The sequence below is a fragment of the Betta splendens genome, chromosome 2 (genome assembly GCF_900634795.4).
Source record: "Betta splendens chromosome 2, fBetSpl5.4, whole genome shotgun sequence".
Taxonomy (NCBI): Eukaryota; Metazoa; Chordata; class Actinopteri; order Anabantiformes; family Osphronemidae; genus Betta; species Betta splendens.
The window spans coordinates 5,704,085-5,717,537 of NC_040882.2; the positions used below are offsets into that span (position 1 = coordinate 5,704,085).

The 13,453-nt window shown below is 40.8% G+C and overlaps 1 protein-coding gene across 5 annotated transcripts in view; it reads right to left on the minus strand.

The window, feature by feature from the left end:
• Positions 1-9,662: 9,662 nt before the first annotated feature.
• LOC114844397 (NACHT, LRR and PYD domains-containing protein 12-like) overlaps positions 9,663-13,453 on the minus strand; it is a 98,000-nt gene continuing 94,209 nt past the window's right edge. The window contains exons 12-14 of one of the 5 annotated variants that reach the window (XM_055502624.1): positions 11,946-12,119; positions 10,796-10,969; positions 9,663-10,171 (exon numbers count right to left, since the gene is read on the minus strand). In XM_055502624.1, the coding sequence (XP_055358599.1) occupies positions 10,162-10,171; positions 10,796-10,969; positions 11,946-12,119 (358 nt within the window). In that variant the 3' untranslated portion in view covers positions 9,663-10,161. Of the gene's footprint in view, positions 10,172-10,795; positions 10,970-10,992; positions 11,388-11,945; positions 12,120-13,453 lie in introns of those variants that run through there. The other 4 variants (XM_029131759.2, XM_055502644.1, XM_055502656.1 and 1 more) reach the window with 4 other exon arrangements.

Below are 13,453 nucleotides of genomic sequence, written 5' to 3' on the forward strand. Positions count from 1 at the left end.
CAACTTCCATATCAATCAAGGACACGTGTGAGGAGTTAGAGAGAACACGTCTAATAAAAGGCTGACCACGTCTGGAATACGATTCTTAGGATTATTAAAACAAAGTACTGCAGCAGCGTAAGTTCTGAAATGCATGAGCCATTTACATATAAATCACACTATAGAGATTTCCTCTCTGCTTTAGTCAGTTGGCTGATCTGAGCCCAGCAAAAAGACCCGAACAAGCAGCATGTGAAGCCTTTGTTTCACATTTCAGGCGTTTGTTGACTGTTTATTCATGTTTGTCTACTATTCTTCATTGCGTCATTGTGTGAATATTGAAGAAGTTTAAATACGTTTAAATAAAATTCAGCCAGAGGCTGATCAGTATTAGGTGCTCCACAGAACGCCACTGGAGATCCTTCCTACGGTGCCATCAGTCTGTACAACTCCTCCTCTGTCTGTGAGGGTTGATCTTCATCCATGCAATAACATGTATAATAAAACTTTAGCCAGTGATTAGATGTAATTAGACAGTAGTAATTAGACGGGATGTGAGTGTGTAGATGTGTTAGCGTTCGTATTTTAATCTCCCTTCCTTGTGTTTACCTCCATCTGTGACAGCGATAGGAACAAAAGGCTGCCTGGTGACACACACAGTGTTCAGTACCTGTCTAGGTCTTGGTCATGTGACTGCTCCCTGTGGACGATGGGTCAAATGCAGAATTCAGTTTTCCCACTGCGGAACTAATAAAGATTTCTAAATAATTTCTAATTTAAACATACAACCAGATCTAATTACTCTACATGTTTTTGCTTCTGTTCAGTTTCACATATATTGTAATCATCTCAATAAAAACAGATTAAATCAAGTTTTACACTAGAAATGCTGTGTTTTCGATGAGTTCGTGTTTGTCAGGAATAAAGGGTCCTGTTCCTATGTTTGTCCACGAGGGGGCAGCAGCTGCACTGCACTCGGCCTCTTGCAGACTTGTGCAGATTAATCAGTTCTGGGACTTGTAATCACAGAAAAGATTCAGGCTGCAGCCATTTGCCAAAAAAAACATTTACATAACATAATATAATATAACAGTTTTAACTGGCTCCAGATCCTTTGCTGCTGCTCAACTGTGTTGAGGAAGAAGTGAATTTACTTTAGCTGCATGTTTCTGTTTTCTGGCAGTAGTGGGACATTGAATGTGACTTGAGTTCCTGAGGAGACAGAACAGTCCCTGACTCTGACTCTGACGTTAACTGACTGGAGGCTGGATCACTGATGACAGCAAGAACTCAACTACAAACATCACAACAACTTAAGTCAGGCAGAGTCACAATTGTTTTCAGCTATTGATGCTCAGAGCAGTCAGCGTTCACAACAACGCTGTGACTCGTGTTCCTCGGTACAAAGAGGTCGTCCACCAGTCGTAGCATCAGTGGTTTGACTGACGCTGACCCTGTGACTCATGTTCCTCCAGAGACGCAGCAGTCGGCCTCCAGTCAGCAGATGAGCACCCACCCTGAGCCTGGCTCTTTCTCTGGAGTTTGTCCTCTCCACGGTGTCAGGTTCTGGCTCTGTTATCAGTTTTATTTTGAAGGCACTTAGTTTTTCAGTCATATCATCATGTTATGGGTTCCAGTTTCCACTTCCTGTCTTCTTTATTTTGGTAGTCTCCCGGTTTCTGTTTTCGGTTCCAGCTTCACTTCCGGTCCTCATTAGTCGCACCTGCTCCGTATCAGTAATCACTTCTTGTATTTAACCGCCACCTGTTTCCTTAGTTCCCCGCCAGATCGTTGTATGTACTCTAGTCATCACCTTCCAGCACTTAGTTATCCTGCCTGCATGTTTTTTTGATCCCGTTTTTGTTTCCTGACTCCTGACTCTCGCCTGCTCCTAACCACTGCGGTCAAGTGAGCCGTCGTTCGTTCATCCGTCGTTCAGCCAGCCGCGCTTCAGAAACGTCTTGCGCCCGTATTACGCGCTTTACAGCAGAGAACAAAACACGCTCGTCGCGACTTCCTCTTTTCATAGCGACACGTCTGGTCTGTTCAAAATATTGAAAAATACGAAACAAAATATTGCATATATAGAAAAACTGTCGCCTAATGAAGATCTGTATACTTTTACTGTAAAATTAAGCATTTATTAGTATTTAAAACTACCATGTCATACTGTGAAACTTTTATAATTAATAACTTAACTTTGGTGCATAGTTCCAGGCTCAGACCACTTTCCCCTTGTTCTACTAGATGTGTACTATCACCCCACAAAACGTCGTGTATTTTTACTGTATAGTTTATGATTTATTAGTATTCAAAACTACCATGTCATACTGTAACTGTATGGGCCGTATAGTCAACTTTAATCGTTAATAACTAGACTTTGGTGCATAGTTCCAGGCCCAGACCACTTTTCCCTTGTTCTACTAGATGTGTACTATCACCCCACAAAGATTCGTGTATTTTTACTGTATAGTTTTGGATTTATTAGTATTCAAAACTACCATGTCATACTGTAACTGTATGGGCCGTATAGTCAACTTTAATCGTTAATAACTAGACTTTGGTGCATAGGTCCAGGCCCAGACCACTTTCCTCTTGTTCTACTAGAGGTGTACTATTACCCCACAAAGATTCGTGTATTTTTACTGTATAGTTTTGGATTTATTAGTATTCAAAACTACCATGTCATACTGTAACTGTATGGGCCGTATAGTCAACTTTAATCGTTAATAACTTGACTTTGGTGCATAGTTCCAGGCTCAGACCACTTTCCCCTTGTTCTACTAGATGTGTACTATCACCCCACAAAAATTCATGTATTTTTACTGTATAGTTTTGGATTTATTAGTATTCAAAACTACCAGTTCATACTGTAATACAGTCAACTTTGATCATTAATAACTTGACTTTGGTGCATAGTTCCAGGCCCAGACCACTTTCCCCTTGTTCTACTAGATGTGTACTATCACCCCACAAAAATTCATGTATTTTTACTGTATAGTTTAGGATTTAGCAGTACTTGAAAGTACCATGTCATACTGTAATACAGTCAACTTTGATAATCAATAACTTAACTTTGGTGCATAGTTCCAGGCCCAGACCACTTTCCCCTATTTCTGCTAGATGTGTACTATCACCACACATAAATTCATGTATTTTTACTGTATAGTTTTGGATTTATTAGTATTCAAAACTACCAAGTCATACTGTAACTGTATGGGCCGTATAGTCAACTTTCATGATTAATAACTTGACTTTGGTGCATAGTTCCAGGCTCAGACCACATTCCCCCTGATCTACTAGAGATGTACTATCACCCCACAAAGATCTGTGTACTTTTACTGTATAGTTTAGGATTTTAGTAGTACCATGTTATGCCGAAATATGGCCCTTACAGTCAAGCATAAAACCAATAAGTACTGCACTACAAACAGTGTAGTGTGTAACTTTCTTTTTTATTGTTTTAAGTCTGTATTGTGAAGAGAGAATAATTGCATTAAATCTAATCCTGAATATTTGGTTATATACATTTTGTATTTACATTTTAGTGTTCAAAACTAGATATTACAATGTGTAAGAACAGAGACGGCAATAACTTTGATAAAACAAACTCCAGACATGGGAAATGGTTTAATGAGAACAAATAACGATTTCAGTATCCATCCATTTTCAACCGCTTTTTCTTGGGGCGGGTCGCGGGGGCAACAGTCTAAGCAAACTCCAAACTCCCCTCTCTCCGGACACTTCCTCCAGTTCAGCCCAGCCCAGGACCTGTTTGCCTTGGGAGACCCTACCAGGGGCATTTAGCCCCCGACAACATAGCTCCCGGGGTCATTCAGGCACACAAAGTCCTCCACCACGTTAATGTATGTTTCACACATAAATATTCAGTTTTTGACTGTTCCATGACTTTATATTAAACATTAAACATTTAGTTTCAATATTAAAAGTCACACTTTGGAGTCCTAACAGATGGTAATAAAAGGATTTAATGTGTGTGTGCTTAGCCTCACTCAGTTTTTTTATGAAAAGTGACATAATCTGGGCCTGGCATTATGCACTAAAGTCAAGTTATTCATCATCATAGTTGAATATAAGGCCCATAGAGTATTACAGTATGACCTGGAAGTTTTGAATACTAATAAATCCTAAACTATACAGTAAAAATACACGAATCTTTGTGTGGTGATAGTACACTTCTAGTAGAACAAGGGGAAAGTGGTCTGGGCCTGGAACTATGCACCAAAGTCAAGTTATTAATGATCAAAGTTGACTGTATTACAGTATGAACTGGTAGTTTTGAATACTAATAAATCCAAAACTATACAGTAAAAATACACGAATCTTTGTGGGGTAATAGTACACATCTAGTAGAACAAGGGGAAAGTGGTCTGAGCCTGGAACTATGCACCAAAGTCAAGTTATTGATTATAAAAGTTTCACAGTATGACATGGTAGTTTTAAATACTAATAAATGCTTAATTTTACAGTAAAAGTATACAGATCTTCATTAGGCGACAGTTTTTCTATATATTCAATATTTTGTTTCGTATTTTTCAATATTTTGAACAGACCAGACGTGTCGCTATGAAAAGAGGAAGTCGCGACGAGCGTGTTTTGTTCTCTGCTGTAAAGCGCGTAATACGGGCGCAAGACGTTTCTGAAGCGCGGCTGGCTGAACGACGGATGAACGAACGACGGCTCACTTGACCGCAGTCTCCTAACCCGTACTGTTGCCTGGGGATTTCCAGAACGCCGAACCTGACCGCCCGACTACGAGACAGCCTGCTCCTAAACGGGCGGTTAATCACCGCGGTGAAGTTAGTTTGACGTTGGACATTCAACAGACATTCGACCGAAAATACCTCCAGACAAGCGGTCCGTGTTTCGTGTTCGCTACGCGGACACAGAACGAGAACGCTCGGTACACGAAGACGTTGACTTAGGGACCGTCGATAAAATATTTGAATTTTCAAGAAATTAATAATTCAATAGCGTCCAAACCATATGACCTACTGGTCCAAAACCTGCTCCAATCTATGTGTCCACATCCCCTTCACAGGGCAAAACCATTTATATGAGGAAATAGTCATGTTGCATATTTTTCTATAATATTTTTGTGTAAATATTACTGTAATTTTTCAATACCATCCACACTATATGACCTACTGGTTCAAAACTTGCTCCAAACTGTGTGTCTACATCTCCTTCACAGGGCACAACCTTTTTTTTGAGGATCAAATCATCTTTCATATTTTTCTATAATATTTTAGTATAAATATTACTGTAATTTTTCAATACCGTCCACACCATATGACCTACTGGTTCAAAACCTTCTCTGAAATATTCATCTACATCTCCTTCACAGGGCACAACCATTTATATAAGGAAATAGTCATGTTGCATATTTTTCTATAATTTTGTGTAAATATTACTGTAATATTTCAGTACCGTCCACACCATAGGACCTACTGGTTCAAAACCTGCTCCAATCTATGTGTCTACATGTCCTTCACAGGGCACAACCATTTATATGAGGAAATAGTAATGTTGCATATTTTTCTTTAATATTTTAGTATAAATATTACTGTAATATTTCAATACCGTCCACACCATATGAACTACTGGCTAAAAACCTTCTCTGAAATGTTCATCTACATCTCCTTCACAGTGCACAACCTTTTTTATGAGGATCAAATCATCTTTCATATTTTTCTATAATATTTTAGTATAAATATACATGCATGCTTATACATGCAACGTAAGCTGTCCCTCTGATGAGCTTGTTCCTGATTCTGTCAAATCTTGTCACTCCTAAGCTCAGCATTTTCATCTCCGCTACCTCTATCTCTATCTCTGCCTCTTGTCTCTTTCTCACTGCTATCATTTTCAAACCACAGAGCAGAGCTGGTCTCACCACTGTCTTGAAAACCTTTCTTTTGAGTCTTGCTCTAACCTCTTTTCAACACTCCCCATCACACTGAACTGTTGACCCCAAGTACGTGAACCCCTGCACCTTCTTTACCTCATGGCATCAGTGGTGCTCTTACGGGGCATCAAACCATACTCGACACCAGAACGCTTCTCCTCCATTCTTCAGGCATCTTCTCCCAAACAAACTGGTTGGAAACTCCACCGCTGTCTCTTCTGGACACTTTCACACCTCTACAGGTACGTCGTCAGGACCAACATCCTTTTCACTCTTCATCATTCTCATAGCTTTCTCATCTATTTCTGTTATTTCCTGCCCCACAACATCCACATCTTCCTCCATTCTTTCCCTGTCATTCTCCTCATTCATCAGCTCCCTAGAATCCTCCTTTTAGCTTCTCTGCACACTCTCCTGGGTTGTTAGCACCTTTCCATCACTGTCTTTGATCACCCTTATCTGTTGCACATCCTTCCCATCTCTACCTCTCTGTCTGGCTAGTCTGTACAAGTCCTTCTCTTCTTCCTTTGTATCTAACCTGTCATACAGCTCATAGTAAGCTTTCTGTTTGGCCTTTGCCACCTCTTAACTCTACTCTGAGCTTCATTTGTTGTCCTGTCTACTTTCCTCTGTTCTTTCTACATCCCACTTCCTTTTATCCAACCTCTTCCTCTGGATGCATTCCTGTACTTCCTCATTCCACCACCAAGTGTCTTTATCGTTCCTCCATCCAGATGACATACCAAGCACTTTCCTACCTGTTTCCCTGATAACCTCTGCTGTAGTTTCCCAGTTACCTGGGAGGTCTTCCTGACCACCCAGAGCCTGTCTCAACTTCTGCCTTAATTCACAGGTTTCTTCATTCTTTAGCTTCCACCACTTGGTCTTATTTTCTGTCATCTTACTCACCACCATGCGGTGCTGTCTGGCTACACTTTCTCCTACCACCACTTTGCAGTCACTAACCTCTCTCAAATGACCTTGTCTACATAGGATGTAGTCTACCTGCATGCTCTTCCCTCCACTCTTGTGCGTCACTCTGTGTTACTCTCTATTCCGGAAGTAAGTGTTGACTACAGCCATTTCCATCCTCTTAGCAAAGTCCACCATCTGTCCTTCTAGATTCCTTCTCTTTACACCAAACCTGCCCATCTCCCCCTCATAACCTCTGTTCGCCTCACCAACATGCCTATTGAAGTCTGCTCCAACCACTACCCTCTCTCCTCTGGGTATACTCTCTATGACCTCATCTAACTCACTCCAGAATCTCTCCTTCTCTTCCAACTCACAGCCACTTGTGGAGCATACCCACTGACTACGTTTACCATCATCCCTTCAATTTCTAGCTTTAGGCTCATCACCCTGTCACTTCACCTCTAGAACATTGTTCACAACCTCCCCTTCAGGATCACTCCTATCCCGTTTCTCGTTTCTCTTCCTATACACACCATGGTAGAACACACCACTTTCCCTGTCATTGCACCAACGTTAAGAGTCTCTATTCTCAGATCTATGCTCCTGCCTTTCCTCTCTTCTCTCTCTGTCCACAACCCCTTCTGTCTGCACTCCTTCTTTGACTAACAGTAGTCCAATTTCCACCAGCAACGTTTAGGTTAACAGCATCGGTTGTCGTTGTTAACCCGATCCAGTATGAAATTCTTATGGACGATTTACATAGTTGTTATTGGCAAGCCGGATGCCCTTCTTAATGCAACACCTTTGATCGAGGCTTGGGACAGGATCAAAGGTCACTGGCTTGCAATCCCTGTGGCTAGATTACATAGTCATGTTGCTTATTTTTCAATAATATTTTAGTGTTAAAACAACAAATATGGTTGTGCCCCAACAAGGAGATGTAGACACACAGTTTGGAGTGGGTTTTGAACCAGTAGGTCATATGCTGTGGATGGTATTGAAATATTACAGTAATATTTATACTAAAATATTTTAGAAAAATATGCAACATGACTATTTACTCATATAAATGGTTGTGCCCTGTGAAGGGGATGTAGATGAACATTTCAGAGAAGGTTTTGAACCAGTAGGTCATATGGTTTGGACGGTATTGAAATATTACAGTAATATTTATACTAAAATATTATAGAAAAAAATGCAACATCACTATTCCCTCATATAAATGGTTGTGCCCTGTGAAGGAGATGTAGATGAACATTTCAGAGAAGGTTTGGAACCAGTAGGTCATATGGTGTGGACGGTATTGAAAAATTACAGTAATATTTATACTAAAATATTATAGAAAAATATGAAAGATGACAATTTCCTCAGAAAAAAAGGTTGTGCCCTGTGAAGAGGATGTAGATGAATATTTCAGAGAAGGTTTTGAACCAATAGGTCATATGGTGTGGACGGTATTGAAAAATTACAGTAATATTTATACTAAAATATTATAGAAAAATATGAAAGATGACATTTTCCTCAGAAAAAAGCTTGTGCCCTGTGAAGAGGATGTAGATGAACATTTCAGAGAAGGTTTTGAACCAGTAGGTCATATGCTGTGGACGGTATTGAAAAATTGCAGTAATATTTATACTAAAATATTATAGAAAAATATGCAACATGACTATTTCCTCATAAAAATGCTTGTGCCCTGTGAAGAGGATGTAGATGAACATTTCAGAGAAGGTTTTAAACCACTAGGTCATATGGTGTGGACGGTATGGAAAAATTACAGTAATATTTATACTAAAATATTATAGAACAATATGAAAGATGATTTTATCCTCAAAAAAAGGTTGTGCCCTGTGAAGGGGATGTAGATGAACATTTCAGAGGAGGTTTTAAACCAATAGGTCATATGGTGTGGACGGTATTGAAAAATTACAGTAATATTTACACAAACATATTTAGAAAAATATGCAACATGACTATTTCCTCAGAAAAAAGGTTGTGCCTTGTGAAGGGGATGTAGATGAATATTTCAGAGAAGGTTTTAAACCAATAGGTCATATGGTGTGGACGGTATTGAAAAATTACAGTAATATTTACACAAACATATTTAGAAAAATATGCAACATGACTATTTCCTCATATAAATGGTTTTGCCCTGTGAAGGACATGTGGACACGTAGATTGGAGCAGGTTTTGGACCAGTAGGTCATATGGTTTGGACGCTATTGAATTATTAATTTCTAGAAAATTCAATTAATTTATCGACGGTCCCTAAGTCAACGTCTTCGTGTACCGAGCGTTCTTGTTCTGTGTCCGCGTAGCGAACACGACATGCGGATCGCTTGTTCAAACACGGACCGCTTGTCTGGAGGTACTTTCGGTCGAATGTCTGTTGAAGGTCCAACGTCAAACTAACTTCACCGCGGTACTGTAATCTGTGTCCTCTCGTTACCGAAACTCTGCCGGTCTTTGGATCTGAACCAGCCTGCCCCACCTGTACCGAAGCCCCGCGATCTACTGTGTATGACCCGGACCGTCTGTGATACCGAACTCTGAATTGAACTGTTTAACTCTACCATCTGCCTGTGGTCTCTGTGCTGTGCATGTGGGTCCTTTCTCTGCCGTTCCGTGACACACGGTGGCCTAATGCTTGTTCGGGGGGGGGGGGGGCTGCACAAACACGCTTTACATGAATTGACCATTTCAAATAAATCATGTTCTGGCTTCACAATAAAATATATTTTGTCTCGTGTTTGTGTTAAATAGTCACCATCACTTCCACAAAGCCAGAAGCTTCTCATTCATTCTGGTCAATTTCTAAAGTTTTTTAATGACTTATAATGTTTTTGTTTTCTTGTCTGTGAGATTTTCTGTGCAACATCAAACTGTTATTAGTAAAGAAAATGAGAATTAAAACGTCAAAGAGCAGCAACGAGGATACAGGTTATACAGTAAAAATACTTTATAAACAATCTGTCTGTGACCAGAACGTCTACTTTAGATCACAACACTAGAGCATTAATGTGTGAAAACACTGTTTATACAAAAATACAAGAGCGGTAGTAAAATATACACATTGAAATACATGAGGTTTTCTTCAATAATCAACAATAAGAATCACAGTCAACACTGTCCCCGATGTCTAACTTCTGCACCACACACTTCATTTCCCACATGATCCTGGTGGACTGGACACAGAGCAGCTGGTCTCAGATCAGTTCACACTGAGAGTCGTCGCCACTAGTTCTGGTTCCTGTCAGTCAGTTGTGGATGAAGCTCTGCTCCCAGTAACATGGACCAGTCAGAACCTCCACACACACACTGCTGCTGCTTCTACATCTGGATCATCTCCAGCTGCAGAGAGAATGAGAGCAGAGAGCAGATCAGTGAGTGTCTACAGAGACTCCCTTCATCATCTGTCACATCCAGGACAAAGAGCAGCAGGACTTCAGTCGTGTTCACAGCAATAATTGAGCAGCTTCCTTTCAGCTCATCTTAATGTATTGGACTGAAGCATCAAGTCTGCTGACTCTGCACATTTTACTCCAGTCCACAGTGAAACAAACTGCTGAGTCATGGCTTTAGAGACGACTTCCTGTTGGTCCATCACAGACAGAGTCGCTGTGTGGTGACCAACATCTTCTCTGCTTTGAAACATCAGCTGACACAGAAACATGAGAAGCTTTGGAGCAAAATAATGACAGAAGGACACAGACACAGATGTGATGACTGGACTTCAGCAGAGGTTCTGCTCTGGACCAGCACCACATGGTTACTACATAGAACCATGGTTCTATCAGCCAGACTGATCTCAGAGCTGTGACACACATGAACCTGATCAGTAGTTAGTGTTGATGCTACGACACTTTGATGAGTGACTGGAGCTTTACAGGAAACACTGGATCTCTGCTGTGACACTAACTGAGTTTAGTCCAATACTGCTGAAAGCAGCACAGACTGACTCCAACCTCTACTGACCTCAGAGTCTGCAGTCCATAGTCTGGACTCTGCACCAGGACACGAAGACTCTTCACTGATGAATCCTGAAGGTTGTTTCCTCTCAGGTCCAGTTGTGTCAGATGTGACGGGTTGGACTTCAGAGCTGAGACCAGAGAATCACAGCTGATCTCTGACAAACTGCAGCGTCTCAATCTGAATAAAGAATCAGAGATGAAACAGTAGAAAACAGAGATTCAGTGAAACCATTCAGTGTCTCATGGTGTCGTCATGATTTTCTCTCAGATTCTTCAACAACATCTTTGTGTCTTTATTGTGATTCATTGGTTTGTTCCATGTCGTCTTGATGGAGACAGAACCAACAACATGATCCTGACTGAAATGTTCCTGTCTAAACTGATAAACAAACTCCAACGTCTCGTCTGATCTTAATGGTCAAAGTTTCAGCCTCCAGTTTCTCTGTGTCTGTGTTCAGACACTGGACAGAGACAGAGGAGGAACTTTCTCATCAATGTGTGATGGTGGATCTCACAGCACTGATGCTGTCATTCACCTGGATGAGGCTTCATCTTCTGAGACCATGTAGATTCAAGGTTTAATACACTTTAATAATCTAAGAGGGAAATTGCTGTGAATATTTTGGATCACGTTCACAGACAGAATGAGGAAAGAAAGAGAACCACACACATTAACACAGATACACATAACTTTTAGATCGTCCTTGAATGAAAACAGATATACATTATATAAAATTTATATAAACAGAAGGATTGTTGTGAACAGACAATATATAAACTGTAGATACACATAGATGTGATTGTAAAGAGAAAGTCTGTGCATCAACAGTTTGGTTCTGCTGAGCAGAGGTTTCTCCTCCTGCTCTGTGTGTGTCTCACACTCACTCTCTGAGAACATGTTCAACTCAACCATCATCTGAAGACAACTGTCAATAAACACGTTTAACTGTTGAGTTCACACACAACTAAAACATCATCAGTCTGTTACAAAAGAACTGTAGGATTTATGGGCCGAAGAAACAATTTAGGGTCAACATATAAAACATGTTGTTTGATGTTGTCGTTTGTGTGTCAGTGTTGAAACCTGCTGGTTCCCTGAAGCAGAACCACAGTCAGAACCTAGAACCTAGAACAGTTACAGTCAGTGAACTGACCCCAGAGTCTCCAGTCGACAGTGACGACTCTCCAGAAAACCACACAGATGCTTCACTCCTGAATCCTGCAGCTTGTTCCAGCTCAGGTCCAGTTGTGTCAGATGTGACGGGTTGGACTTCAGAGCTGAGACCAGAGAATCACAGCTGATCTCTGACAAACTGCAGCGCCACAATCTGAATAAAGAATCAAAGATGTGGATCAAAGCATTAATAATGAGTCCGATTTGTCCTGATCACTGATGTTTAGTCTAAAATGAGCAGAGTGACTTTGTGCTTGTGTTGTTGAGTCGTCATGATCTCAGCTTCTACACATCATCCACATGTCAACACAACATTCATACACCTGTTGATGTCAGCACTGATTCACAAGCTGCTGCTGGAACCAGTAGGAAACCAGACGTGTTGGATCAAAGACTTCATCTGGTTCCTTTCATTCATCGTCTTCTCTCTAAATCTGAACTATTCTGTGTCGTCTGATGGAAAATGTTCAGACTAATGTTTGGATCAAACTCCAAACTGACCATTATTGATGAAGTGAATCATCTTTAGAACTGATCCCAGTCAGATGGATGTTCTCTCTTCTGGTTCTACATGGAACCTAGAACCTTCTGTAGCAACATGTCTGCAGCCTCATATTCATGCTCCTGTTTCCTGCTTGTGTCTCTACAAAGTGACATCATTGTCTGACAGGAAGCATCACACACAGGTTGAAGTGTCGCCTGTTGATGGAGACGAATCAGACGCCACTAAAGATCCTTCAAACATGTGGAGACATGATTTACTCTGAGTCTCTGCTGCTGAGTCACATTTAAAGGAAAAGACGTCACAAACTTCTGTTCATGAGCTTCATAGACTTTATAGAGTCACAACAAACTGTCAATCATTCCTGCAGGTTTCTGGCACATATGAGTCTCTTTTCATTCTAAATTCAAGTGGAGACGTTTAAAGTGATGAGCTGAAAAACTGTTGCTGAGACATGAACCAGGAAAAACACTGACCTCAGAGTTTCCAGTCGACAGTGAGGACTCTCCAGTCCAGCACACAGAACCTTCACTGAGTCCTGCAGGTTGTTGAAGCTCAGGTTCAGATGTGTCAGATGTGACGGGTTGGACTTCAGAGCTGAGGCCACAACTTCACAGTGAGTCTTTGTGAGTCCACAGTTAATAAGTCTGTGATGACAGAAAATATAAAGTCCATAAATGTGAAGTGTCTGTGACACAAACTGACTTCATGAATGTTGAAGCTGAAGCAGCTGTAGCTCAGTTGGTCTCATCCATCACAAAGTGTGAAGCTCTGTTGGTTCCACCAGATCCCAGAGATTAGAACCAAAGTGTGTCTGGACAGAACCAGAACCAAAGACAGATCATAGAAACATGTTGCAGACGCTTCATCCACTGAAAGAAACGACCATCAGCTGTGATCACATGTCAACTGTCAAAAGCTTTTAGCAGAAACTCTTCAGAGCTAAAGTTTCTCTGTTGGATTTGACTTATAGGAAAACTTCACCG